The sequence below is a fragment of the Ovis aries genome, chromosome 6, assembly GCF_016772045.2.
Source record: "Ovis aries strain OAR_USU_Benz2616 breed Rambouillet chromosome 6, ARS-UI_Ramb_v3.0, whole genome shotgun sequence".
Lineage (NCBI taxonomy): Eukaryota > Metazoa > Chordata > Mammalia > Artiodactyla > Bovidae > Ovis > Ovis aries.
The window spans coordinates 71955561-71980630 of NC_056059.1; the positions used below are offsets into that span (position 1 = coordinate 71955561).

At 38.0% G+C, this 25070-nt stretch overlaps 1 protein-coding gene across 1 annotated transcript; it reads left to right on the forward strand.

Moving 5' to 3' along the window:
- Positions 1–1852: 1852 nt before the first annotated feature.
- EXOC1L (exocyst complex component 1 like) lies at positions 1853–17890 on the forward strand. Its single transcript, XM_027971398.3, has 3 exons — positions 1853–2107; positions 11236–11366; positions 17512–17890. The coding sequence occupies exons 1-3, from the start codon at positions 1987–1989 to the stop codon at positions 17776–17778; spliced, it is 519 nt and encodes a 172-aa protein (XP_027827199.1). The 5' UTR covers positions 1853–1986; the 3' UTR covers positions 17779–17890.
- Positions 17891–25070: the final 7180 nt, after the last annotated feature.

Consider the following 25070-nt stretch of genomic DNA (forward strand, 5'->3'; position numbering starts at 1 on the left):
TGGTATTTTCCGATCTGATATATAATCACACACAGGAAAGTATTGAGTTCAGGGTCTATGAATGGATATTTAGTTGCAATAACATTTTACTACTAAAGATATTCTTACCAAAGATAGAAGCAATAAATATGAGACAGAGATGCATCTTCCGCATCAAGCTTTGAGGAGGGATACCATGCTTCCACAGAGTACTCTGCTTCCAAAGAGGAAAACATGGGAACAATCTCACAAGTTCTCTTAGCTTTCTTGAAAGGTTAGATGACATATATTGCAAAAGCCAACACACAGAGTCTGGCATTTATTCCTGCCAATTAACAGTATCTTGTGTCCTCTCCTGAAGGCTACTCCAAGACCTACTTGTATGAGGATGGACAAAATCACGACATTTTGCTGAAGCAAAAGGGCTTTGGGACGTGAATCTGATGAAGACGCAGAGTTAGGGCCCCGCCTGTATTCACAGTGTTTACCACTACCTCCTCCGGCACCCACAGAGCAGCCCTGAGAAGAGCAGAACTTTTGTCAGTGTTCTCCCAACTAGTTCAGGCCCGTAATTCCAGAAACCAATGAGTTACCTTGGCCCTGAGCTCTGTGGAGACCTACCCTCCTGTAACATGCCAAAGGGAAAAGTCCTGATATCATTTGAACATTGTGATCCTGCTACTTATGGACAGATAGGCACTTACTCCCTGATTTCTTCAGCAGATAAATAATTCTGCGGTTGCAAGAGAATGTAAAAAATTTAATGACTGTGTTGGGAAGTGATTGAAGCAAGATTCCAAAACTGAAAATTAAAAGGAAAAGACTTCCTTGGTCTATGAAAAAGAATCATAAGAATAAAATAGATCTGGACATTTCATAGACTTAGAAATCAGAGCCCACTCTTGTGGGTCTTTTAGAATCCAAGCTACAGTTCCTCAGTTTACACAAAAGTTCATTAATCTGTGAGTCTTATAGGCAAGGAAGTCTTTTCTTCTGAGTAATTCATCTCCCTGTGTACCCACTGGGTTATATCTACATGGACACAGCTTCACAACATTCTTTCCACAGAATATGTTCCTCTATTTAAATACTTCCCTCTCCAGATCTTCTACCCACAGCACTCTCTGATATTCTCCAGGTAGAAATATCTTCTCTATATTCATTTTCCTCTTGTGCCATTTATCACTTTTACATATTTACAATTATTTGGTGTGCCTGTCTCTTATTAAATTACAAGCTTCTCAAGGATAGGAAATTCAGCCTCCCAAGAAACAGATACCATGTTTTGCCCCAGTAGGCACCTAGGGAATTCTTTGGGAGTAATGAAATGAATAACGTTACAGGGAGCCCATTTTAAAAATAATTTGGACCCAGGAATTGATGGTGACTCTCCTGAAACAAAGGTCTAGAAGAATTGCAAAAGGGGAAAGAGAGGAGGGAAAAAGACTTGTTGGAAGTGTCAGCAGCAAGCACAGAGGCTTTTTCTCTCACGAATGATAGCAAATTTCTTAATGGAAGATGATCCCAATCAATAGAGCCAGACAGCTGATTTATATAATGGAATCACGCTGAAGGAGTGGTCTTCCCCTGCAGAGCCATCTGAAAGGGGAAAAGGGTTACTAGGCTAGGGAGACCAGGGGACTCCACAAGTGTATCTGCTGGTGTTCATAAATATGTTCCCCATCAACAAACCACAGGAGAGCTCCAGAGAGCAGCCTCCTTGAGCCTGGATGCTGGAGAGTGACGGTGGGGCTGGTGCGGCTGCTGTATTTTGGCTGCCGCTGCTGCCGCTGCTTGCCACTGGGCAGATACCGCAGTGAGGGGTCTGACCGCGCTGAGTGCTCTCAAGAGCCTGGGTCTGGCCAGGAGCGAGAAGTTGAGAGTGAGGGTTGGGAGGTGGGCAGGACTCACCGAGGAGCTGCAAACCAAAATAAGAAATCTAGGGAGCAGAAGGAGGAAAGAGAGTGAGCTGGAGCCAAGACCTCAGGCCAAGTGGAGCTGGAGGAAATGTCATCATTGGTAAAGGAGGACTTGGAGAAGAAACTGTTTAAGCCACTCTCACAGAATCTGTACGAGTTTATTGAAATAGAGTTCTCGGTCCAGGACAGGTATTACCTCTGTGTGTCAGGTAATCTGTTCTTTCTGTTATCATTTCAAAATGTAAATAACCCTGAGAGGCTTAGGTGATAGAGGGGAATTGAGGGTGTTTACTTTTCTACCCAGTAACAGCACATGTATCTTCTTGTGATAGAATTTAACTATGCCAAGATAAAGAATTTGGATTTTACAGCATTTTTGTAAGTGCTAAAATGGAAAGCAAAATGTATTGTGTTAGTATTTTGGTTAATCGTTCAGAAATGAAACTGGATATGTGCTTTTTCTGATCTGATTACTCTCCAATCTTTTATTCAACTCACTTGCATGGCAAACTGTTTTATTTGTGTATGAGCTCATTTTAAAAAAATCAACAGAAAGCTCTCTGTATATTTTTAAACATATTGGATAACTGAGTTATACAGCTCTATTTCCAACCAGTCTGGAAACTAGCGTTCTCTCTTTTCATGCTGGGACAGAAAAAAAAAAAAAGACCTAAGATTTTCTTCTGAGGTTTATTTAGACTTCCTGGTGGCTTATTTTGAAAAGAGAAATGATCTTTTAAAAATTCTTTCTCACAGTATGCTCACAGAAACAGTATTTTAATGGTAGAAATTAGTTCATGAAGATGGAACTTAAAGGAAATATTCTCTAAACTATTCAACTAAAATATTTGTCCTCATGTTTTAAACATTCATGAAAATTGTTCAAAGGTAGGTATAAGTTTTTTCACTTATATATGATTTACCTAACCTGCAATTATTGTGCTGAACTTAGACAAAAATGTTTGTGCCACTATTGAATTTAATACACAGCATTTTCTTTTTCTAATCCATGATTTTTAATAGTTTTCAGGGGCTTACGGAAACAGGTTAGAAAATCTAACTTTCATTGCACACTTTGCTTTTTAAGGCACACTGTTCAACATTTTCAGAAAGTCTATTATACTTCACTTCCTGATACGTTGCTTAAAAGAACTTGCGAAAGTTGTCAAGAGAGAGTACTGTAAGAGAAGTAGAACATCTTTAAAGAAAGTGCTAAGAACGCTTTAAAATCCTATCATTTCTAACAGGTATACTAATATTTACTTAATAATAAGAATAATAAGATTTATCTTATGCTTTACCTAGGATATTTTGCCAAATAAAATGTGTGAGGCTTGGCATATCAGCTAGGTGCAAAACTTCCTCAGTCCAGGAAAAAGTCAAATTATGGAAAATGATCAAATGAAAAAATTTTAGAAACTGCATTATATTCAAACCATCAGATCACTCTATCTTAAAATACTTTGACTTAGTGTATTAGAGAAAATGCTTATTCCAACATTAAAATTTAATAGTTAATTTTATTCCTATTGAAATTCTTTATAAAGCTAATTACTCATCATGTAACATTATAGTATATACACATTGTTTTAAATCCTGTGAAAATAAAGCAATCATAATAATGTTTATGTATTTACCAGAAATGATATAAATCTAATTTACTAGATGTATCTTAATGCCCCCCTCCAACAATATAATTAACTAAACTTGTTCTATCTGGCATGAGGAAAAAAACACTCCTAGAATTAAATTTTTGGAAATGGATGTAATTTTTCTCCCCAATATTCTCAAGTTCTGAGAGACACTGTCGGCTGGGGTCACCTGCTGTCTTTTTTTCATAAATAACATGAATCCTTTTAATTAAGATTGGTTAAAAGGTGTTGGCATTGTTAACATGTGCAAAGGAAACCTCTTTAGGGGTCAAAGTTTTCACCTGATAAATGATCAAATAAAGTAAGTGATCACTTTCATTAGTAAAATTCAATGATTCTCTTATGTAAGAAGTAAGGGAAAAACAAGATTGTCTCAGAGGTGAAGAGGAGATGGTACTGTGATATTCCTGGTAAACGTTAACATTAAAATTAATTTTCACTTACCAGTTTCATGACTCTCCTCTGTATCACGTCCATCAATTTGAGAGCACTTTTCCAAATGTAGCATCTCTTTACGATCATCTCAAATGCATTTAGACAGAACAGTAATTTAAAATAAAGTCAGAGCGATGCTTGCTACTTCTAAACCCTTGGCTGTGCTTTACTCAGAAAATAACTCCATTGAGAGGAATCAAATAGGCCATATCTCAATTGTGGAGGCAGATAACTCCAGATTTTGAAAGTTGGCCACCTTCTGGGAGTAGAGAGACACATAGTTATGATTTCCCCTTTATAGCTTCTAATCCAGCAGTTCTAAACTTTTGAGAGCCAAGAGTTAGGGTAGTTAAATCCCATTATACATTTCTCAGATTAAAGAAGGTATATTTAAATAAGTTACACTTTCTGTTTATCTGATCTGAGTCTGTCTTTTGCAGGGGTCTCCCAACCAGGTGATTGCAATTTACTGTTACCTGGATACTTTACTTCATCAAGGTCAAAAAACAAACATTACAAATTCCTCTCCCTCTCTGTAGTTTGCTAGTACTTACCTTGGGAATTTCATGGCACCTCAGGGTTTACCCAGTCATTTTCCCTTGGAATTGGCTTCACCTAACCCAGAATGTCATTATCCTTGGAGTTAAAAGCAGCATTTTCTTGTGAAGGAGGGAGGGGCTCTATCATGTGTGGGAACAAAAAGAGACAGGTTACTTGTGCAATGATGAGAATGCAAATGAGTTAAGGAAATTCTGAAAGACTTGAAATTGCATAGAAAGCATTAGCCATAATTGGACGGGAAGTAGCATTGCATGGAGGGATAGACATTGGAATGCTAGGAGTCAGACCAAGCTGGAGTTAAATGACTGAACTTTGCCCACCTGCCAGCTATGAAATAGAGGGCAACACCATTACTTATTCAATCTAATATTCAGTTAATATTCGATAACACCTACATCTGCACATGGACTTTCCTGGTGGCTCAGTGGTATAGAACCCACCTGCCAGTATAGAAGATGGGTTCGATCCCTGGGTTGGGAAGATCCCCTGAAGAAGGAAATGGCAACTCACTCCAGTATTCTTGGGAAAATCCATGGACAGGCAAGACTGGCAGGCTGCATTTCACAGGGTTGCAAAAGAATTGGATACAACTTAACAATTAAACAACAACATTTGCACACAGTGTTCTCTCTTTTTTAAAAATTTATTTTTAATTAGAGGGTAATTACTTTACAATGTTGTGTTGGTTTCTGCTGTACAACAATGTGAATCGGCCATAAGTATACATGTATCCCCTCCCTGGTGAACCTCCCTCCCACCCCCCTATTCCACCCCTCTAGGTCCTCACAGAGCACGGAGCAGAGCTGATGCTCTCTTCTTAAATCCTAACTAGGAAAAAAGCAAACTTGATAAATTATATTCCAAATAAATAAAAGCTAGGGTTATATTGTTAAAATATATAGAAAATAATGTATTGTGTAAACATATGCCAAGATGTAGAAATATAGTATATACTGTAAATAAATATTTACAATTAAAATAAAATATACAGTGAATGCATAGATGTATATTTATGTTATATAGTTTATAAATAAATTATATACATATTGCAATACAGATTATTTTTTAAGTATTCACATATATTTTGAAAAATATTCTCCATAGATAATTAATTTGAAAGTAAACAGCATTTGTTAGAATTATGGAAATAGTATGCATAAATTCTCCATACATGCTATATTTTGATGCCAAAAAAGAACTTCTCTGTGCATCAGAGAATTGAATAATTTTGTCAAATCATTTATAATATTAACAATAAGAGTGTCAAATAAGAATGTTAACAGGAAAAATAAACAAAATACTAGAGACTAGGTGTTTTATGAAGCACAAACATTAATTTCTCATATTCCTGGAGGCTGGGAAATCCAAGAACATGGTGCTTGCAGATTCAGTGTCTGGTGAGGACCTTTGTCCTCAGAGACCACTGTTTTCTCCCTGTGACCTTGTAGGGCAGGAAAGGCAAGAGAGCTCTCTGGGGTCTTTTCATAAGGGTATTAATCCTAATAACACCTTCCAAAGACCCCACCTCCTAATACCATAGACTTGACTTGAGGGTTAGATTTCAACACAGGAATTAGAGGGAACAAACATTAAATCTGTACTACCCAGTTATTGCCCCCAAATCAATCTGATTAAAATATTTCTAGATAATTTATTTGAAAGCTACCTTTTGATTAAATCAATAATAACATTCTCAACAATCCCAAGACATAACTAATACATTAAAACATTTTCAGTGAGGCTTCTTGTTTTTAATATCTCATGGTAATTTCCTCCTATTACTTAATTTCAATGATGAAAGCAGTCATATAACTCTAGGATTATGAAATGATGGTAGTTAATGTGTTTAAAATATTTCTGTGCAGCTTACTTACAAGCTACTTTTTTTTCCTCTTATCTGCCAAATTATATTGGATCATTGGCCAATTTCTTTCCACTTAGCCTCCTGAATGACACTTTTACCATGAGTGACTATTTTACTATGATAATAGAGGCAATTATTAACAACAATGTTTATTACAAAATTAAAAGTGAAAATCAATGGTTGGCATGAAGTTAAGATGGTTATTCTGAAAATGCTAACTAAAATAATAATATTGGAGTAGGATCATTCTGAAATTACCTGGGTCTATAGATATCACCAAATCATAATTGCACAGTAATATATCTGATGTCACTAAAACCAACCGTGCAACATTCTAACTACACAAACACATTTCTGTTTTAAGACCATGTGATAAGTTGCCACTTTGCCACTGCATTAATGTGGATATGGCCACTTAATTTTAGCTGGCAGCAGAGCCCAAGCATGGAGATGAGGGGTTGGGTCCACTCCAGCCTGAGCAGACTTCTTCAACTCTTGGCTAAAGACAATTCTTGGAACCTCCTTGACTACAGAGGAGATTGTTTTGCCAAATCAAGGAGGATATACTGTCACTGTGCTGCATCATTGTATCAAAAAGTTAAATTTTAAAGCATGATTGCTGTTTTCTTAGTTTGTAGTTAGTGGGATAGTGATCACTAATGTAAGAAAACTTGATAACTAGTAGATCCTACCTTCTTATCTCTTTCTTCACTCCCTCCCTTAGACCCATCTTTGCAGCGGTCCCCAACCTTTTTGCCACCAGGAATCATTTTGTGGAAGACAATTTTTCCATGGACCAGAGCAAAAGAGGGATGGTTTAGGGATGATTCAAGCACATTATATTTATTGTGCATGTTATTTCTTATTATGACATCAGATCCAACCTCACATCATCAGGCATTAGATCCCAGGGGTTGGGGACCCCTGCTTTATAGAACTGCTGAAGAAAACTTTCTAAAATATAAAGTTTAGCTTGACTGTTTACTTAAAGTCCTTCAGTGAGAACACAACCCTCTGTAAATCTCCCGACATATATAACTTTCAGGATGATATTTGAACTCCTTAGCCTAGCATTCTAGACCATTCAGGAACCAGGTCCTGCCTTCCCCGTTTCCTATCACCTAGTCCCCCTACACGTCATGCCAACAGCGGTAAATGCCTGTGAGGACTAGAAGATTCAAGGATCTTATGCTTTTGTGCACACGCTGTTTCAGCACTCCCTGTACCCCTTTATTCATTCTGCTGACTCCCGCGGCCCTTTGCAACTCAGAAAACCTGTCAAGAAGCTCTCTCAGACCTCCAGTGGGATGCAGATACCCCTTCCCCTTGGTCCTATAAGACCTGTTCATTCCTCGTTCACAGGACTGTAGCCATGCGTTTTCTTTCTGAAGCCCCACACTCTGTAATCTCAGTGGGAACATGAATGGTGCCACAGAGGAATACATTTTTTCAATTCCTAGCCCAGGACTTTGTACAAAAGGGGAACTCAGATATCAAATTAATGGAAAAACCCAGTGGGTCTGCACTTAATGAGCTGGTTATCCTAACGGGTCAATGAGACCATGAATTTGCTTCAGATGACATTTTATACAGTATCCAGTTATTTCTCCCCATCCCCATCCTTTCCCACTTCCTAAGTAGCCAGTGAGACAGCTAGTCAGAACAAGAGTGTCATTATTTGATTCTGAGGTAGAGCCTTTGTCTGGACAGACAACCGCCTTCTAGTGGAAGCAACCGCCTCTGAAAGCTTATCCTTAGCAAGTATGACAGAGGCTTCTGTGCTTCCACGTCAACTCACCAACCAAATGGCTTCTTTTCTTCTCTCTTCCTTTCCTCTTCCCAAAGCAAACATCTAGACTGGTGGAAGTAGATCTTTTTAGGGCTGGAAAAGTATACACGAGCAGAAATCCACCAAGTTTTGCATACAATTTCAGGAGAATCACAGACTCTGAGTCAGTTTTCTTGCTGCTGCTGCTAAGTCGCTTCAGTCGTGTCCGACTCTGTGCAACCCCATAGACGGCAGCCCACCAGGCTCACCCATCTCTGGGATTCTCCAGGCAAGAACACTGGAGTGTTCCTTCTCCAATGCATGAAAGTGAAAAGTGAAAGTGAACAGGCTCAGTCGTGTCCGACCCTCAGTGACCCCATGGACTGCAGCCTTCCAAGCTCCTCCATCCATGGGATTTTCCAGGCAAGGAGTACTGGAGTTGAGTGCCATTGCTTCTCTTACCCAGGATTAAAACCTTTCACTTAAAACCTTCCACTCTAGGTCCCCTCAGGACATGCCCCTCAATCATTCCTTTGTCCTCAAAATATGCAGTCCCTCCTCTTCCAAACTTTTGGAATACGTGCTCTAAATCATAGTCTTTATTCTCTTCCTATTTCTTGTTCTGAACCCTACATAACATAGAAACTGGTACACAGTAGGCATTCAGTGTTAGCCAGTCCATGAAGGAGGCTTCTGCAAGCTGTCTTCTACACTCCCTGTTATAGAGGAATTGCCCTCAGGGAGGAAATCAATGATCTTCCCCAAGTCAGACTGAGTGGCAGGACTGAACTCTGCTTTTTACCCAACAAAGTGACTTCACGGGATTGTCTCCAAATCTTTGAAATTCTCTGCCCTTTTCATTTCTGTGACATCACACTGTTGGGGTTGTCTCTTTTATGATGGCTCCTTCTTAGACCTCTCTGCTGGCACCTTTTTTTTTTTTTTTTTTCCTCTGCTCCATCTCATCTTTTCCCTCTGCTTTTTTCCCTATAAACCTAGTCTTGGAAAACTGTCTACACAGAAAAGTCGTAAGTCCATATCTCCATTCCTAACTATCTCTATCTCATTCTCCTTCCAGAAACTTTATGGATCTCACCTGTATGTCAAAAACTAAACTCACTATTCTGCCCAACCAGTCCACCCTCCATACTTTTGTGTTTTGGTTTCCATCCAGTGTTATTTCCATCAAGTGTTGTCACTGCCTCATTTAAAATCTTATTTAGATTTGCTACTTCTATTTTTACTGCTCACGTCTTCCAACAACCTCATAAAACAAAGACAAAAACAATTACTATAAACTATGCACTATCCTACACCATTTACATACTTTAATCTTTACACCCCATGAGTTTGTATCACTCTGATGTCCACTTTACAACATGAGACAGCTGAGATTTAATCTCTCTATGATTAAGTAACATGCTCAGACCACAGTGTAAGAAGTGATAACTAATCTCATCACCAGCCCCAACTCTATATAGCCCCCAGGGTCCAGGCCAGACTCCCATCCTTCCCACCAGAGGGAGGGCTCAACACACAAGTCCACAGTGGTTTCTGTCACTTTTCAAAACTTTTTCACAACCTGGTTAACCTTAACCTGCATCACGTCCTAACACCAATCAGTCTATACAATCCACTGTCTCTAATCCTACCTGGTGAAGCTCAGGGTCAATTGTCCTCTCAGTTTGTCATACTGTCCTTCACCTGGAAATGCCTTCAGCATCATCCCTGCCTTTCTGAAACTGGACTAATTTAAAAGCTCTATCTCCAACTCTATTTCTTCCATGATTCTTTCCTTAACTTTTCCAATCCTCTTTCTTCTAAGAGCTCCTGTTGAGCATATAGTCTGTTCCAAATTGCTGATCTATTACTGTGACTACATTGTAATACATTGTTTTCATCTTAACTAGGAAGCCATGCCAAAGTGATATTTCTAGAACCAAAAGACAGTCTCCCTCAAAGACAAATTCCAGTCTCATTCTGAGGAGACAGAACCAGCCTGCAACACTCCAAGTGACATCAACCATCTTGAAAGCTTAAGATATTCAATTCCCACTGCCACTCCTCTATGATATAATTGTGTACCTTCATAATACATATTTTATATGACATGTCTGTTAGCCTTTTCTCTTCAACAAAACCAGAAGTTACCAGAGGGCAGGCAATCATTTACCCCCACTGGCAATCGTAACAGTTCTATCCAGCAAATTGTGGATATCTAGGAAATACTCCCTTGATAATTCATTGAGAACTTTCAATTCAAGAGTTCTAACATCAAGTGCTGATTCTTCTGGTGTGTTCGTATGAGACCAAACTCAATGATTTTAAGGCCAGAAAATTATTTCCCTTATGTCGTCACATAAAATAAGCAATGCTTTTCCCCACACCCCTCAAAGTATAGTAGTAAAGTTTTTGTCTCACTGGTGCATTTTAAGCACTAGAAGTTTAGATATACTCTGGAGAAGATTAAAAACTTCAAACAATACCAAATAGGTTAGTAAAAGCTGTGTTGCAAGCTGTCCTATATCCAAAATCTCAGAGCAACTTTAAAAGAAAGCGTGCATGATATTATTTGCATGCTCTCTCTTCCACAGTTGGTTGCTGGGTGAGCAGAATGATTTACTTTCCTGACCTCATTTTCTTATATTGTCATAAATTAAAATTCCAACTTGTTCTGGTAAACACTTTGGCACTGACTGTATGCTCACGCTAAGCCTCTTATTTCCTGCCCTGAGTTGAACTCCATCCTCCACCACAAAGCTCAGAGCTGAAAGCATAGAGCTCGGTGTTCTATCTGGCAGACATTACCGCAGCTGTATGTGACCACAACTATAGCAAAAATAAAGTTAACACACTGATAGAAGAACAGTGAGCAAATCTGAGGGAACATTCATGAAGCTTCAGATACCTCAGAGTTTACAATTAGGGTGCAGATATAATGTATGTTCAGGTTCATTATATGAAAAGGAGATACATAAATACAGAAAACTATGACTTGGTGAATAATTTATTACCTTGCAAGAGTCTATGTAAACGAAGTCTTTTTCTGTCCTACAGTGACCAAAAATGAAGAAGTAAAAATAATTATGGTGAAACACTACAGAATAGGTTTAGATGAAAAATATGAAGTCACCAAAAAGTGGTCTTTGAATGATCTGCAGATGATCGATGGAAAAGAAGCAGATACAGTAAGTGTTATGTTTTGTAAGGGAGCTATGGAATCAGTATGCTGGAGATCTTAATGGTTAATATCCCACTTCATACATTTTTGCCATATACTGAGTGTTAAGATGACATATTGTTCTTAAGTAGTACGGTTTAATCTACTGGGATGATCTACTGGTTTGTTTTTTCTGTTTCTATGAGTTTAAACTTGAATTTTGTCTATTAGATTTAAAAGCGTCTTTCCCAAGTGCTTCCTAATAGGTAAAACAAAATCTTCTGTCTGTTTTGAAACTTTAAATATCTGACACTTTCACACCACTCTCTCCCCATCCCAACTTCCTCCACAAGTTGTGGGAATTCCTTTCCTCACCTTCTTCAGATTTTACTGCCAGTTAGCCAGTTGGTCCTCCAGAAGGACTGATAACTCTAGGAAATCCTACAGCCTCGGTGTTGAAAGTATAGAGTGTGTAATCTCTCGTGTGACCACTTGAAAGTGGTTCTCCCAGTTTCTCCTTAAAGTCTGCTGATGGAAAACTCATTACCACATGAAGAAGTCCATTCTATTTCTGAATTGCCATCCTTTATCTTTACATGTCCTACTTATGTTTCATTATTTGTTTATATTTATGTGGCTGTGCCAGGTCTTAGTTGCAGCATGTGGGATCTAGCTCCCTAACCAGGGATGGAACCCAGGCCCCCTGTGTTGGGAGGATGGAGTCTTAGCCAGTGGACCACCAGGGAAGAAGCCCCTCCTACTTATATCTAAACCAAATCTGCTTCACTATGACATCTACCCATCAGTTCTAGTTTTTCCATTTGGTGCAACCAGAACAAACCAAACCCTGCTTTCACATAGCAGCCTTTTCAATATTTGAAGACAACTATAAGGTTCCCTCAAGTTTTCTCTTTTCTGGGTTAAATGTAACCATTCATTCTTTAAATGATGTTCATATGAAAATTAAATAAGATAATATGACAGGACCATACAAACACTAAGAGGGAATAGCACTGTTGTTATTTTATGCAATGACATTGCTACAACACCTTCCACTATGCTATTTTCTCTCCTCTGAAATGCTTGTTTCTCCAGAATTAAATACAATACTTTGGAGTTAGTGTGACCTGTTTATAATTCCTTTGATCTGAATTCTTGTTTCTATTAAACACTCAACTGAGCCCTCAGATCTTTTGGGCATGAATTGCCTTTTAACCTGATCCGTCCATGGGGTCGCTAAGAGTTGGACATGACTGAGCGACTTCACTTTCACTTTTCACTTTCATGCATTGGAGAAGGAAATGGCAACCCACTCCAGTGTTCTTGCCTGGAGAATCCCAGGGACGGGGGAGCCTGGTGGGCTGCCATCTATGGGGTCGCACAGAGTCAGACACGACTGAAGCGACTTAGCAGCAGCAGCCATACCCTCTATGTACCTAGGATAAAATGTAAATAAAGGCCCTTGATCATCTGGCTTCTTTATCTCTGGTTATTCTCCCTAAAACTTTATACAGTGAAAGTACTTAACTACTGACTCTCGGGGCTTAGAATGCCAGTCACCTCCATCCCTCACCCCATTCTTAGATTCTCCTTGAAGTAAAGTACTACTCATGTCCCCCAGCCCTACAACCCCATTGCATTATGGATGTAAATAATCCAACAAACTGCAGTTGTTGGCTTACTCTGTCTCCCCTCTGAATAAAAACCTGCAACCCTTACTTTTCATCTTTTATTATAGCCTTCTGTCTAACAGATATTAGGGACTCAAATGCTTCTGTTATCGTTGGATGAATTAGAATGTAAGCTCACTTATTCCTCATCCTATTCAATGCCATACTCTTAGTTTGGTCTATTATTCCCACCTATCAAATCTCCTAATATTTTGATTCATTAACATTCACTGTAGTATGGTGCAAATTTAATTTGAACAGCATTTAGCACTTCATTCAAGTCAATAATAAAAATGGTGAAGCAGGCAGACCTAAGTATACCTTTGGGTAACTGATAGGTTATCATGACTACTACTATTATTACCATTACTACTAGTACTGCTACATGCTACCATCTCACACTTAGTAAACAGTTATCAGATGACAAGGACCAAAAGAACTCTTTCCAGACATAATTTCATATAATAGTCACAACCCATGAATTAGATTCTAGCATTACTCCTAATTTACAGATGAGGAACATGAGACATAAAGAGACTAACTGACTTGCCCAAGGTCAAATACTTTAGTGATGGAGGTAGATTTTACCTCCAAATCTATTAATTCATCTTCTTTGGACTTGTTGTTTGCCATTTATACAAATTTTTATATTTGTTCATTCACTGAGAATTTATGGTATATTAGGTCTTGCTAGGCTCTGATGATAAGTGGTAAGTTAGATGGACACAAGCACTTAATTCTGCCTCACTTATCTAGTCTGAACATCTAAATTTTACCCTTAAGATCTTTACTGAAATCAATATGTTATTTACTGTTATCTTCCAGGAATCCTGTTTTTTAAAATTTGGTATATTTGACAGGACTTCTTGGTGAAAGTATGCTGGATTTCATTATTTCTTTCCTAAGTAATCACATAACATTTTTTTCTGGCAAGACATTCTACCTAAACATTCAATACTTTAGGAAATATTTTTGGCATGTCAATATGCTGGAACATTACATGGCCATTAAAACTCATGTTTCCAAAAGAATACCTCAGAACACAATTGTTCATCATTTAATACATTTTGTAAAAGTCATCTGATACAAAACTTTTCTATAGTATTATCTTATTTCACATATTTAATCTGTCATAGTATCAAACACTTGAAAGCTGAACCTCAAATTTTAACACAAAAATATATAGATTTGTGTATATGCATATATGAAGCTAATCAGTACTTTAGCAATAACTATCTCTGTGTAATAAGATTATTATAATTTTTAAATTATTATCTTCTTTCTACTTTTATATATGTGCCAAAAGTTCTGTGTTGCATTGAATTTTATCAGAAATTAATGTCAACTTCATTAATATGCAGTTTTAGAAATTAACCATTCCCATTTCTTTTTTTTTTTTTTTTTGGACCATTTTCTTTTGTTGTAAGTTCTCAATATTTACTGATGTCACAATTATTTTCTACAAGCTTGGTCAGTGCCCAGGAATGTATTAATCAAGCCTGTCAACTCATACACTGGAAGCAGCTAACTCTGCTCTACTTTATCCTCACCTTTCTAGCATTTAGTTTCATCTCTATGTTGTTGATTCTTCCCTTTCACATTTGAAGATCATTATCTTTCATAGTGAACTAGATAGATACAAAAGAGAAGTTGAGTATTTCTAATTTTCTCATCTCTTCAGGACCTAAAATATTAAACTGTCAGAAGAAAATCTGTAATATCCAAAGTATAGTTCTTTTAAATATTTCTTCCCTGTGGATGAGGTAAAAATATTTCAATTGTTCTGGGAATTTCCACTTCTCTTCCCTCTTGTAATCGAATCCTCAGGAGTCAGCATTTATTATATTTTTCTCAATAGCAGTGATACAGTTTTAAAGAGAGCTATTTCAAGCCAGAAAGTTGTCAACTTTAATATGGAATGGAATTGAAACTGAAGCCAATTTATATTGCAGAAATAAAAATAATGGGGGACGTGGAGACTGTTGTGGTGCAACAGGAGAGAGGATGATGTAGCAAGAAATGGGGCTGGGCTGATTGAGAGCTTGGTTCTCATCTTGGCTCTGCCAATAACTACGTGTGACCTGGGCTTTAACCCTCTGGAAACTATCATTCACAATTACAGTACATTATATTATAATCTATTATAAACAAGAGATTACAGAATGAACTATGAGATTCCCTTTTAGCTCTATCAAAAGAAAGAAAGAGAGAAAGAAGAAGAGGGAGAGAGGAAGGAAGGAAGGAAGCAGGGAAGAAGATGGAGGGATGGACAGATGTGTATTCTATGTTCATGCCTGCTTAGCCTTCAATCATTAGGCTAATGGAAAAAGTTAATCCTCTCCAAGTATTTCAAAAATATAAAGCATATTTTCTACATGACAAGGAGCAAATGGTTCTGTGAGAAAACCACATAAGTGTGATTAGTATCTGGTGATGGAATGGGTGTGATTTCCTTTCACTGAGATTCTCTACGCAAGTATCTTTCAACTGGCAATTATGACAGTTAGGAAACATTTTGCATGGTGTGAGTTGGGAAAATGCACTTAAAATCATATTACTCTTGTACACTTTTTAAATATTTCTTTGTTTTTTAAAAATTGCAATAGTGCAAAGCAAGGTGGTATTACCACCAGTATCGTAATCTCTGGCAGCAGATCTGGGAAATGGAACTATCATTCATTAAGCTCATTAAGCTCCATCCTAGTGTCACAGTTTATATGATTAACCTCATGTAAACTTCATAGCAACCCTATCTAAAAGTGAAGGCCAAATCTGATAAGGATCTTGCCCATGGTTATATCAGTGTCAAAACAGTGGTCTAACTACAAAACCCTTGTTCTTTTTCCTGCCTGCTGCAAGAATCTCCCTATTTTTTTAAAAAATTGCAGTATATAAGTTGTTTATAAACCTTACACACTATACAGTAACAAATTATTAATACTGTTGTTTGGTTTTGTCTCTCTCTGCCTCCTTATCATTTAGGACAATGTTCACCTCCACTTCTTTTTCCCTTGTGGCTCAATTAGTAAAGAATTCGCCTGCAATGCACAAGACCTGGGTTCAATCCCCAGGTTGGGAAGATACCCTGGAGAAGGGAATGGCTACCCAATCCTGTATTCTGGCCTGGAGAATTCCATGAAATGTATAGCCCATGGGGTCCCAAAGAGTCGGACATGACTGAGACAACTTCACTTTCACTTCAGTTTCAGCTCAGTTCAACACGTGTTTGTTGAGATGGATAAGCACCAGGAACACAAAAGATAAATGATTCAAAAACTCTGCCCTCAAGGAGAGTTAGAAGTTAGGCAGATAACAAATTTGAAAGCATTTTGTAAATTGAAAAAGCTCTTTATAAATGCAAGGCATTGTTGTTACTACTATTAGTGACAGTAGCAGTTATTATTTGGAGAAGGAAATGGCACCCCACTCCAGTACTCTTGCCTGGAAAATCCCATGGATGGAGGAGCCTGGTAGGCTACAGTCCATGGTGTCGGGAGGAGTCGGACACGACTAAGTGACTTCACTTTCACTTTTCACTTTCATGCATTGGAAAAGGAAATGGCAACCCACTCCAATATTCTTGCCTGGAGAATCCCAGGGACAGAGGAGCCTGGTGAGCTGCCGTCTATGGGGCCGCACAGAGTCAGACACGACTGACGGGACTTAGCAGCAGTAGCAGCGGCAGCAGTTATTATTATTTTACCATGTAGACCTAGATCAGATTTGATGCCTACTTTTTCCCAAAACATCTCCCCTAGAAGTACAGAGCCTAACTCAATCCAATGAGTCAGTGTCAAATTGTCAGTTTTAGTCAAATGATTTAATGATCCTTGTCATTAACTTTAAAAGTAATTCCTTGCTATTAACTTCAAAGCCAGCAAGTTGGTGACCTGCCTACCTGCTGCCTTCCTGCTAAGTCGCTCCAGTTGTTTCCGACTCTGTGCAACCCTATGGACTGTAGCCTGCTAGGCTCCTCTGTCCATGGGATTCTCCAGGCAAGAATACTGGAGTGGGTTGCCATTTCCTGCTCCAGAGAATCTTCCTGACCCAGGGATCGAATCACTTCTCTTGCATCTCCTGAATTCACAGGTGGGCTCTTTACCACTAGCACCACCTGGAAAGTTAGAGACTTAGCGAATATGCATGCATGTATGCCAAATGCTGATTCTGTATTTCCCCCTTCTACCACTGAAATAGCAAAAAGGACCAACATGCTAGTTGAGAAAAGGTTTCTCCTTTTCTCTCCTGTGGAAGTCTGCTAAGTGGGTTTATTCTCCATCCCCTCCAACCTCTCGAATTCACTACCCTAGAAAGACTTGATAACTACACATTCTAACATATGTTTTATTAAGCAATATGTTTGAACCAGGTAGCTTTGGAAAGCTCATTTCTAGAGTCTTTGAAATATGTTTGATATCTTACAATCAATACGCATACAAAAGAATATGAGAGAATCCAGGAAATCTAGCTACAAACAAAACCTTGGCTCTCTTTTTCTTCTAGGACAATCCATTCTTTGATCTGCACTTCAAGAAAGTGTACAGTTTGGAAGCATATAGTTGTGCTTCGAAATACGCTTTTGCCCGGACTGTAAACAAGCTGAATCATGCATACCTCAAGAAGGACTTGCAGATCGTGAACTTTGATTCTACTTACATTAATGATGATTCCATTTGGTCCTCCAACAACAAGGATTGCTTGGTCCTTATGAGAATATGCTTTTATGCCTTCAATTTAGTGTGCTTGTCCCTGTGTCCTCTGCCACTCTGAATACATAGACTATGTTCCTTCATCAGCGTTCTGTGAAAATGGTTCCCTAAGTAAATATCGATAGTCATGATTTTGTTTCTTCCCTTTATCGGTGACTATTATTTATATGAAAATAAAGTGATGCTTTGTGAATTGCCATGAAATGTGCTTTAATGCAGTCATTCAATATTTGGGACTCTTGCCTATGTGTTCTTTGGTAACTTTGGAAGGAGTTAGATGGTTTTGCCTAAATTAGTATTCTACGAAGGGGTATCAAGAAGTATCTTGAAAGACCAAAATAAGTAGAAATGCATTCCATGTTCCTGGATAAGAAGATTTAACATTTTCAAGATGTCAATACGACCCAAAGCAACCTGCAGATCAGTATAATCCCTATCAAAATTCCAATGATTTTTTTTTTTTTTTGCAGAAATGGAAAAGTCAATCCTCAAATTCATATGGAGTTACAAGGGGCCCAACATTTCCAAACAATCTTGAAAAAGAAGTACAAAGTTAGAGGACTTACCTCTCCCAGTTTCAAAACTTGCTACAAAGGTACAGTGATCAAAGCAATCTCCTTACTGGCGTAAGGACAGATATAGACCAATGGAATAGAACTGAGAGTTCAGAAAAACTCTTACATCCATGGTCAACCAAATTTTGACTAGGGTACCAAGTTCATTCAAAAGAGGAAAAAAAAATCTCTTCAACAAATGGTGCTAGGGAAAAAGTGGATATCTACATGCAAAAGAAAGAAACTAAACTCCTATCTTACACTGTAAACATCCCTAAAATGGATTAAAGATTTGACTGTAAAACATGAGAGCATAAAACTTCTAGAAGAAAACATAGGAGTAAAACTTTAGATCCTTGGATTTGGCAATGGATTTTATGACATCAAAATGAACAACAAAAGAAAACGGATAAATTGGACTTCAACAGAGTTCCTTTTGCATTAAAGAACATTATTAAGAAAGTGAAAAACAAACCTACAGAATGAAAGAAAATATTTACAAGTTATATATCTGATAAGGATCTAATACAAAGAACTCCTACAACTCAGTAATAAAAAGACGAATAACCTAATTTAAAAACAGATAGGAAACTCGAATAGATATTTCTGCAAAGAGGTTGTACAATAAGCACAAGAAAAAAAACCTCAGCATTATTATTCATCAGAGAAATATAGATAAAAACCAAAATGAGATACCACTTCACCACTACTAGAATGGCTATTTGAAAAAAAAATACAGAAAACAAGAAGTGTTGGGAAAGGTGTGGAGAAATTGAAATTCTCTTATATTGCTTGTGGGAATGTTAAATGCTATAGCCATGGTGGAAAACAATTTACCTATTCCTCAAAAATCAAAACACATAATTACTGAACAACTCAGCAATTTTCCTCCTAGGTATATACCCAGAGGAATTGAAAGCAGGGATTTGAATAGATGTCTCTTCACCAGTGTTCATTGCAGCATTATTCACAGTAGCCAAAAGATGAAAACAACCCAAGTATCTATCAACAAATGAATGGATAAACAAAATGCGGTATATTCATACAGTGGAATATTATTTTGCCATAAAACATGGATGAATACTGAAAATATATGAAGTGAAATAAGCCAGTCACAAAATGACATATATTACATGATTCTACTTATATGAAATACCTAGAACAGGCAAAATTAGAGAAAGAAATTAGATTAGGGATGGCCAGGGGCTGGGAGAAGAAGGAATGGGATGTTACTGCTGAATAGTTATAGTGTTTCTTTTTGTGATGATGAATAAGTTTTGGAGATAGATGGTGGTAATGATTACACAATATTGTAAATGTAGTTAATGTTGCTGAATTATGCATTTTAAAATGGTTAAAATGGCTAATTCAGTGTTATAAATATACTTTAATTTTTAAAAATAACAATGTAATATGCTAAAAAAAATTCAGTTTTGTACTTTAAATGGGTGGGTTGTATGGTGTGTGAATTACACATCAATAAAACTGTTAGAAAAAAAGAACTACTTTAAGTCTACTAGAAGAAAACATGGGTGAATTTATTTTATAAACTAACAATGGGGGAAACTCCTAGCTATCAGTCAAATTCAGGAAAAAATAGAAAAAGAAAAAAATGATTAACCACATAAATCAAAACCACAATGAGATGTCACTTCCCACCAGTTAGGATGACTACCAAAAAGACAAGAAATAGCAAGTGTTGTAGAGGATGTGAAGAAAAGGTAACCCTTGTGCACTGTTGGTGGGAATGTAAATTGGTGCCAACATTATGGAAGTTTCTCAAAAAGCTAAAAATATAACCAACATATGATCCAGCAATTCCACTTCTGGACATTTAAATACCCAGAAAATGAAAACATGATCACAAAAAGATATATATACTCCCATGTTCACTGCAGCAGTATTTACAAAAGTCAAGATATGAAAACAACTACCAATAAATGAATGGATAAAGAAAATGTGACATACGTGTACGCACACACGCACACAAATGGAATATTATTCACGTAAAAAAAGAGGTGAAATCTTCCCATTTGCTACAACATGGATGGTTCTCAAGGGCATTATTCTAACTGAAATAAATCAGACACAGAAAGACAGATACCAGATGATCTCTCTTATATGCAGAATCTTTAAAAAGGAAGAAAGAAGAACAAATAATAGACTTATGGTTGCCAGTGGTATAGAGTGGCTGGTAGTGGGAGAAATGGGTGAAAGGATCAAAGGTAAAAAGAAAAAATAATTACAATAAAGCAAATAAAAATGAAAAGTTTATAAAATAAGATCAGCTTCCTGAGTTAGGTAAAGGGAAGGAAAACAAAGGGAAAAAATTTAAGGTATATATGAAAGTGAAAGTGTTAGTTGCTGTTCATTTGTGTCTGACTCTTTTGAGACCCCGTTTTGTACAATTTCTGCCTTAATTGACTTTTTAATTATCTGGAGAGCTGTGAGGAAAAGATCTATCCCAGGCACCTCTCTTTGGCTTGTTGATAGCTGTCTTCTCCTGGTGTCTTCACATGATCGTCCCTCTTTGCAAGTAACTCCATCCAAATTTCCTCTTTTTATGAAGATAACAGTCATATTGGGTTACAGCCCACATTAATGACCTCATTTTAATTTGATTACCTCTATGAAGAGTTTGGGCTTCCCTGGTGGCTCAGATGGTAAAGCATCTGCCAGCAATGCCAGAAACCCTGGTTTGATCCCTGGGTTGGAAGATCCTCTGGAGAAGGGAATGGCAATCCACTCCAGTATTCTTGCCTGGAAAATCCCATGGACAGAGGACCCTGGTAGGCTACAGTCCATGGGGTCGCAAAGAGTCGGACACGACTGAGGGACTTCACTTATGAAGAGTTTATCTTTTAAGTCACTTTCTGAGATACTGGGGGTTAGAACTTCAACACATGAATTGGAGAAGGTGGAGGGAGTCTAGGTCACGATTTAACCCGTAACACTGAGGATATGACTGGAATACACCTAAAGGAACATGACAACCAAATGCAGTGTGGGGTCCTGGATTGGAAACTGCAACAGAAAAAGGGTATTGGTGGGAAAATGGAAGAAATCTAAATCGGATCTGTAATTTAGTTAGTGATATTATACTAAAGTACATGTCTTAGTTTGATAATTGGCCATGGTTATGCAAGATATTACCTTTGGGAAAAAGTGGGAAATGAGTATATGTAAGTTCTCTCTACTATCCTTGCAATTGCTCCATAAGAGTAAATTAAAAAAAAAAAATCAAGACGTATTTGAGTTGCTTTCTGTGAAATAACTAAAAGATAAAGTCATCATACAGAGACAGTACCAAACTGGGGGAAAATGAGCTGCATCTCACTCCCTGAAACCAACTCGCCTGTTTAGTTGTGTTTAAATGGAAAATGACCTACAATTAGGACAACAGGTAAAAATGCCTTTTATCAAAGTAGGCAGTTCAAAAAAAAAAAAAAAGAAAGAAAAAAAAAATTAAAAAAAAAAAAAGTAGGCAGTTCAAATGATAATATGCTTGAAAAATCTCCATCCTATGCCAAGTCTTGCTTTGCCTTCTCCAACTAACAAAAAACTATTCATGTAGCTCACGTGTTTGCTTCTCAGGTAAAAAGTTCAGAATGTAGTCAACAAAAGTGATCACTTCCCATATTAGAATGATCTCTTTAAAGAGAGACTAAAATTGGTCTTATATTTGGATTATACACTGGAAGCACTAAAGATTTGTGTATTTATTTTCTTGACATGTTATTCTTACTAAAGAAATCACACTTTTTAGGTTCAGTTCAGTTCAGTTGCTCAGTTGTGTCCAACTCTTCATGACTCCATGGACCACACCACACCAGGTCCTCTTATCCATCACCAACTCCCAAAGCCTGCTCAAACTCATCTCCATTGAGTCAGTGATGCCATCCAACCATCACATCCTCTGTCATCCCCTTCTCCTCCTGCCCTCAATCTTTCCGAGCAACAGGGTCTTTTCAAATGAGTCAGCTATTCACATCATGTGGCCAAAGTATTAGAGTTTCAGCTTCAGCATCAGTCCTTCCAATGAATACTCAGGACTGACCTCCTTTAGGATGGACTGGTTGGATCTCCTTGCAGTCCAAGGGACTCTCAAGAGTCTTCTCCAACACCACAGTTCAAAATCATCACTTATTCGGCCCTCAGCTTTCTTCACAGTCCAACTCTCACATCCATACATGACCACTGGAAAAATCATAGCCTTGATGAGATGGATCTTTGTTGACAAAGTAATGTCTCTGCTTTTGAATATGCTATCTAGGTTGGTCATAACTTTCCTCCCAAGGAGGAAGTGTCTTTTAATTTCATGGCTGCAATCACCATCTGCAGTGAATTTGGAGCCCCAAAAAATAAAGTCCGACACTGTTTCCACTGTTTCCCCACCTATTTCCCATGAAGTGATGGGACCAGATGCCATGATCTTCGTTTTCTGAATGTTGAGCTTTAAGCCACCTTTTTCTCTCTCCTCTTTCACTTTCATCAAGAGGCTCTTTAGTTCTTCTTCACTTTCTGCCATAAGGGTGGTGTCATCTGCATTCTAGCTTGTGCTTCATCCAGCCCAGCATTTCTCATGATGTACTCTGCATATAAGCTAAATAAGCAAGATGACAATATACAGCCTTGATGTACTCCTTTTCCTATTTGGAACCAGTCTGTTGTTCCATGTCCAGTTCTAACTGTTGCTTCCTGACCTGCATACAGGCTTCTCAAGAGGCAGGTCAGGTGGTCTGGTATTCCCATCTCTTTCAGAATTTTCCACAGTTTATTGTGATCCACACAGTCAAAGGCTTTGGTATAGTCAGTAAAGCAGAAATAGATTTTTTTTCTGGAACTCTCTTGCTTCTTCGATGATCCAGTGAATCTTGGCAATTTGATCTCTGGTTCCTCTGCCTTTTCTAAAACCAGTTTGAACATCTGGAAGTTCACAGTTCACATATTGCTGAAGCCTGGCTTCGAGAATTTTGAGCATTGCTTTACTAGCCTGTGAGATGAGTGCAATTGTGTGGTAGTTTGGGCATTCTTTGGCATTGCCTTTCTTTGGGATTGAAATGAAAACTGACCTTTTCCAGTCCTGTGGCCACTGCTGAGTTTTCCAAATTTGCTGGCATATTGAGTGCAGCACGTTCACAGCATCATCTTTCAGGATTTGAAATAGCTCAACTGAAATTCCATCACCTCTACTAGTTTTGTTCATAGCGATGCTTCCTAAGGCCCACTTGACTTCACATTCCAGGATGTTGGGCTCTAGGTGAGTGATCACACCATCGTGATTAACTAGGTTGTGAAGATCTTTTTGTATAGTTCTTCTGTGTATTCTTGCCACCTCCTCTTAATATCTTCTGCTTCGGTTAGGTCCATACCATTTCTGTCTTTTCTTGAGCCCATCTTTGCATGAATGTTCCCTTGGTATCTCTAATTTTCTTGAGATCTCTAGTCTTTCCCATTCTATTGTTTTCCTCTATTTCTTTGCACTGATCACTGAGGAAGGCTTTCTTATCTCTCCTTGCTGTTCTTTGGAACTCTGCATTCAAATGGGAATATCTTTCTTTTTCTCCTTTGCTTTTTGCTTCTCTTCTTTTCACAGCTATTTGTAAGGCCTCCCCAGACAGCCATTTTGCTTTTTTGCGTTTCTTTTTCTTGGGGATGGTCTTGATCCCTGTCTCCTGTACAATGTCACAAACCTCTGCCCATAGTTCATCAGGCATTCTGTCTATCAGATCTAGTCCCTTAAACCTATTTCTCATTTCCACTGTATAATCATAAGGGGTTTGATTTAGGTCATACCTGAATGGACTAGTGGTTTTCCCTGCTTTCTTCATTTTAAGTCTGAATTTGGCAGTAAGGAGTTCATGATCTGAGCTACAGTCAGCTGCCAGTCTTGTTTTTGATGACTGAATAGAGCTTCTCCATCTTTGGTTGCAAAGAATATAATCTCTCTGATTTCTGTGTTGGCCATCTGGTGATGTCCATGTGTAGAGTCTTCTCTTGTGTTGTTCAAAGAGGGTGTTTGCTATGACCAGTGTGTTCTCTTGGTAAAACTCTGTTAGCCTTTGCCCTGCTTCATTCCATACTCCAAGGCCAAATTTGCCTGTTCTTGACTTCCTACTTTTGCATTCCAGTCCCCTGTACTGAAAAGGACATCTTTTTTGGGTGTTAGTTCTCAAAGTTCTTGTAGGTCTTCATAGAACCATTCAATTTCAGCTTCTTTAGCATTACTGGTCGGGGCATAGACTTAGATTAGCATGATATTGAATGGTTTGCCTTGGAAATGAACAGAGATCATTCTGTCAATTTAGAGACTGCATCCAAGTACTGCATTTTAGACTCTTTTGTTAACTATGATGGCTACTCCATTTCTTCAAAGGGATTCTTGCCCACTGTAGTAGCTATAATGATCATCTGAATTAAATTCACCCATTCCAGTCCATTTTAGTTCACTGATTCCTAAAATGTTGACTTTCACTCTTGCCATCTTGTTTGACCACTTCCAATTTGCCTTGATTCATGGACCTAACATTCCAGGTTCCTATGCAATGTTGCTCTTTACAGCATCGGACATTGCTTCTATCATCAGTCACATCCAAAACTGGGTATTGTTTTTGCTTTGGCTCCATCTCTTCATTTTTTCTGGATTTATTTCTCTACTGATCTCCAGTAGCATATTGGACACCTACCGACCTGGGGAGTTCATCTCAGTGTCCTATCTTTTTACCTTTTCATACTGTTCATGGGGTTCTCAAGGCAAAAATATTGAAGTGGTTTGCCATTCCCTTTTCCAGTGGACCAC

Excerpts from the sequence above, each read along its gene's own strand:
- EXOC1L (XM_027971398.3), top strand. The coding sequence starts at position 1,987 with ATGTCATCATTGGTAAAGGAGGACTTGGAGAAGAAACTGTTTAAGCCA. Across the intron at positions 2,108-11,235 it reads GTATTACCTCTGTGTGTCAG|TGACCAAAAATGAAGAAGTA; the intron begins GTAATCTGTTCT and ends TCTGTCCTACAG. Across the intron at positions 11,367-17,511 it reads ATGGAAAAGAAGCAGATACA|GACAATCCATTCTTTGATCT; the intron begins GTAAGTGTTATG and ends TTTTTCTTCTAG.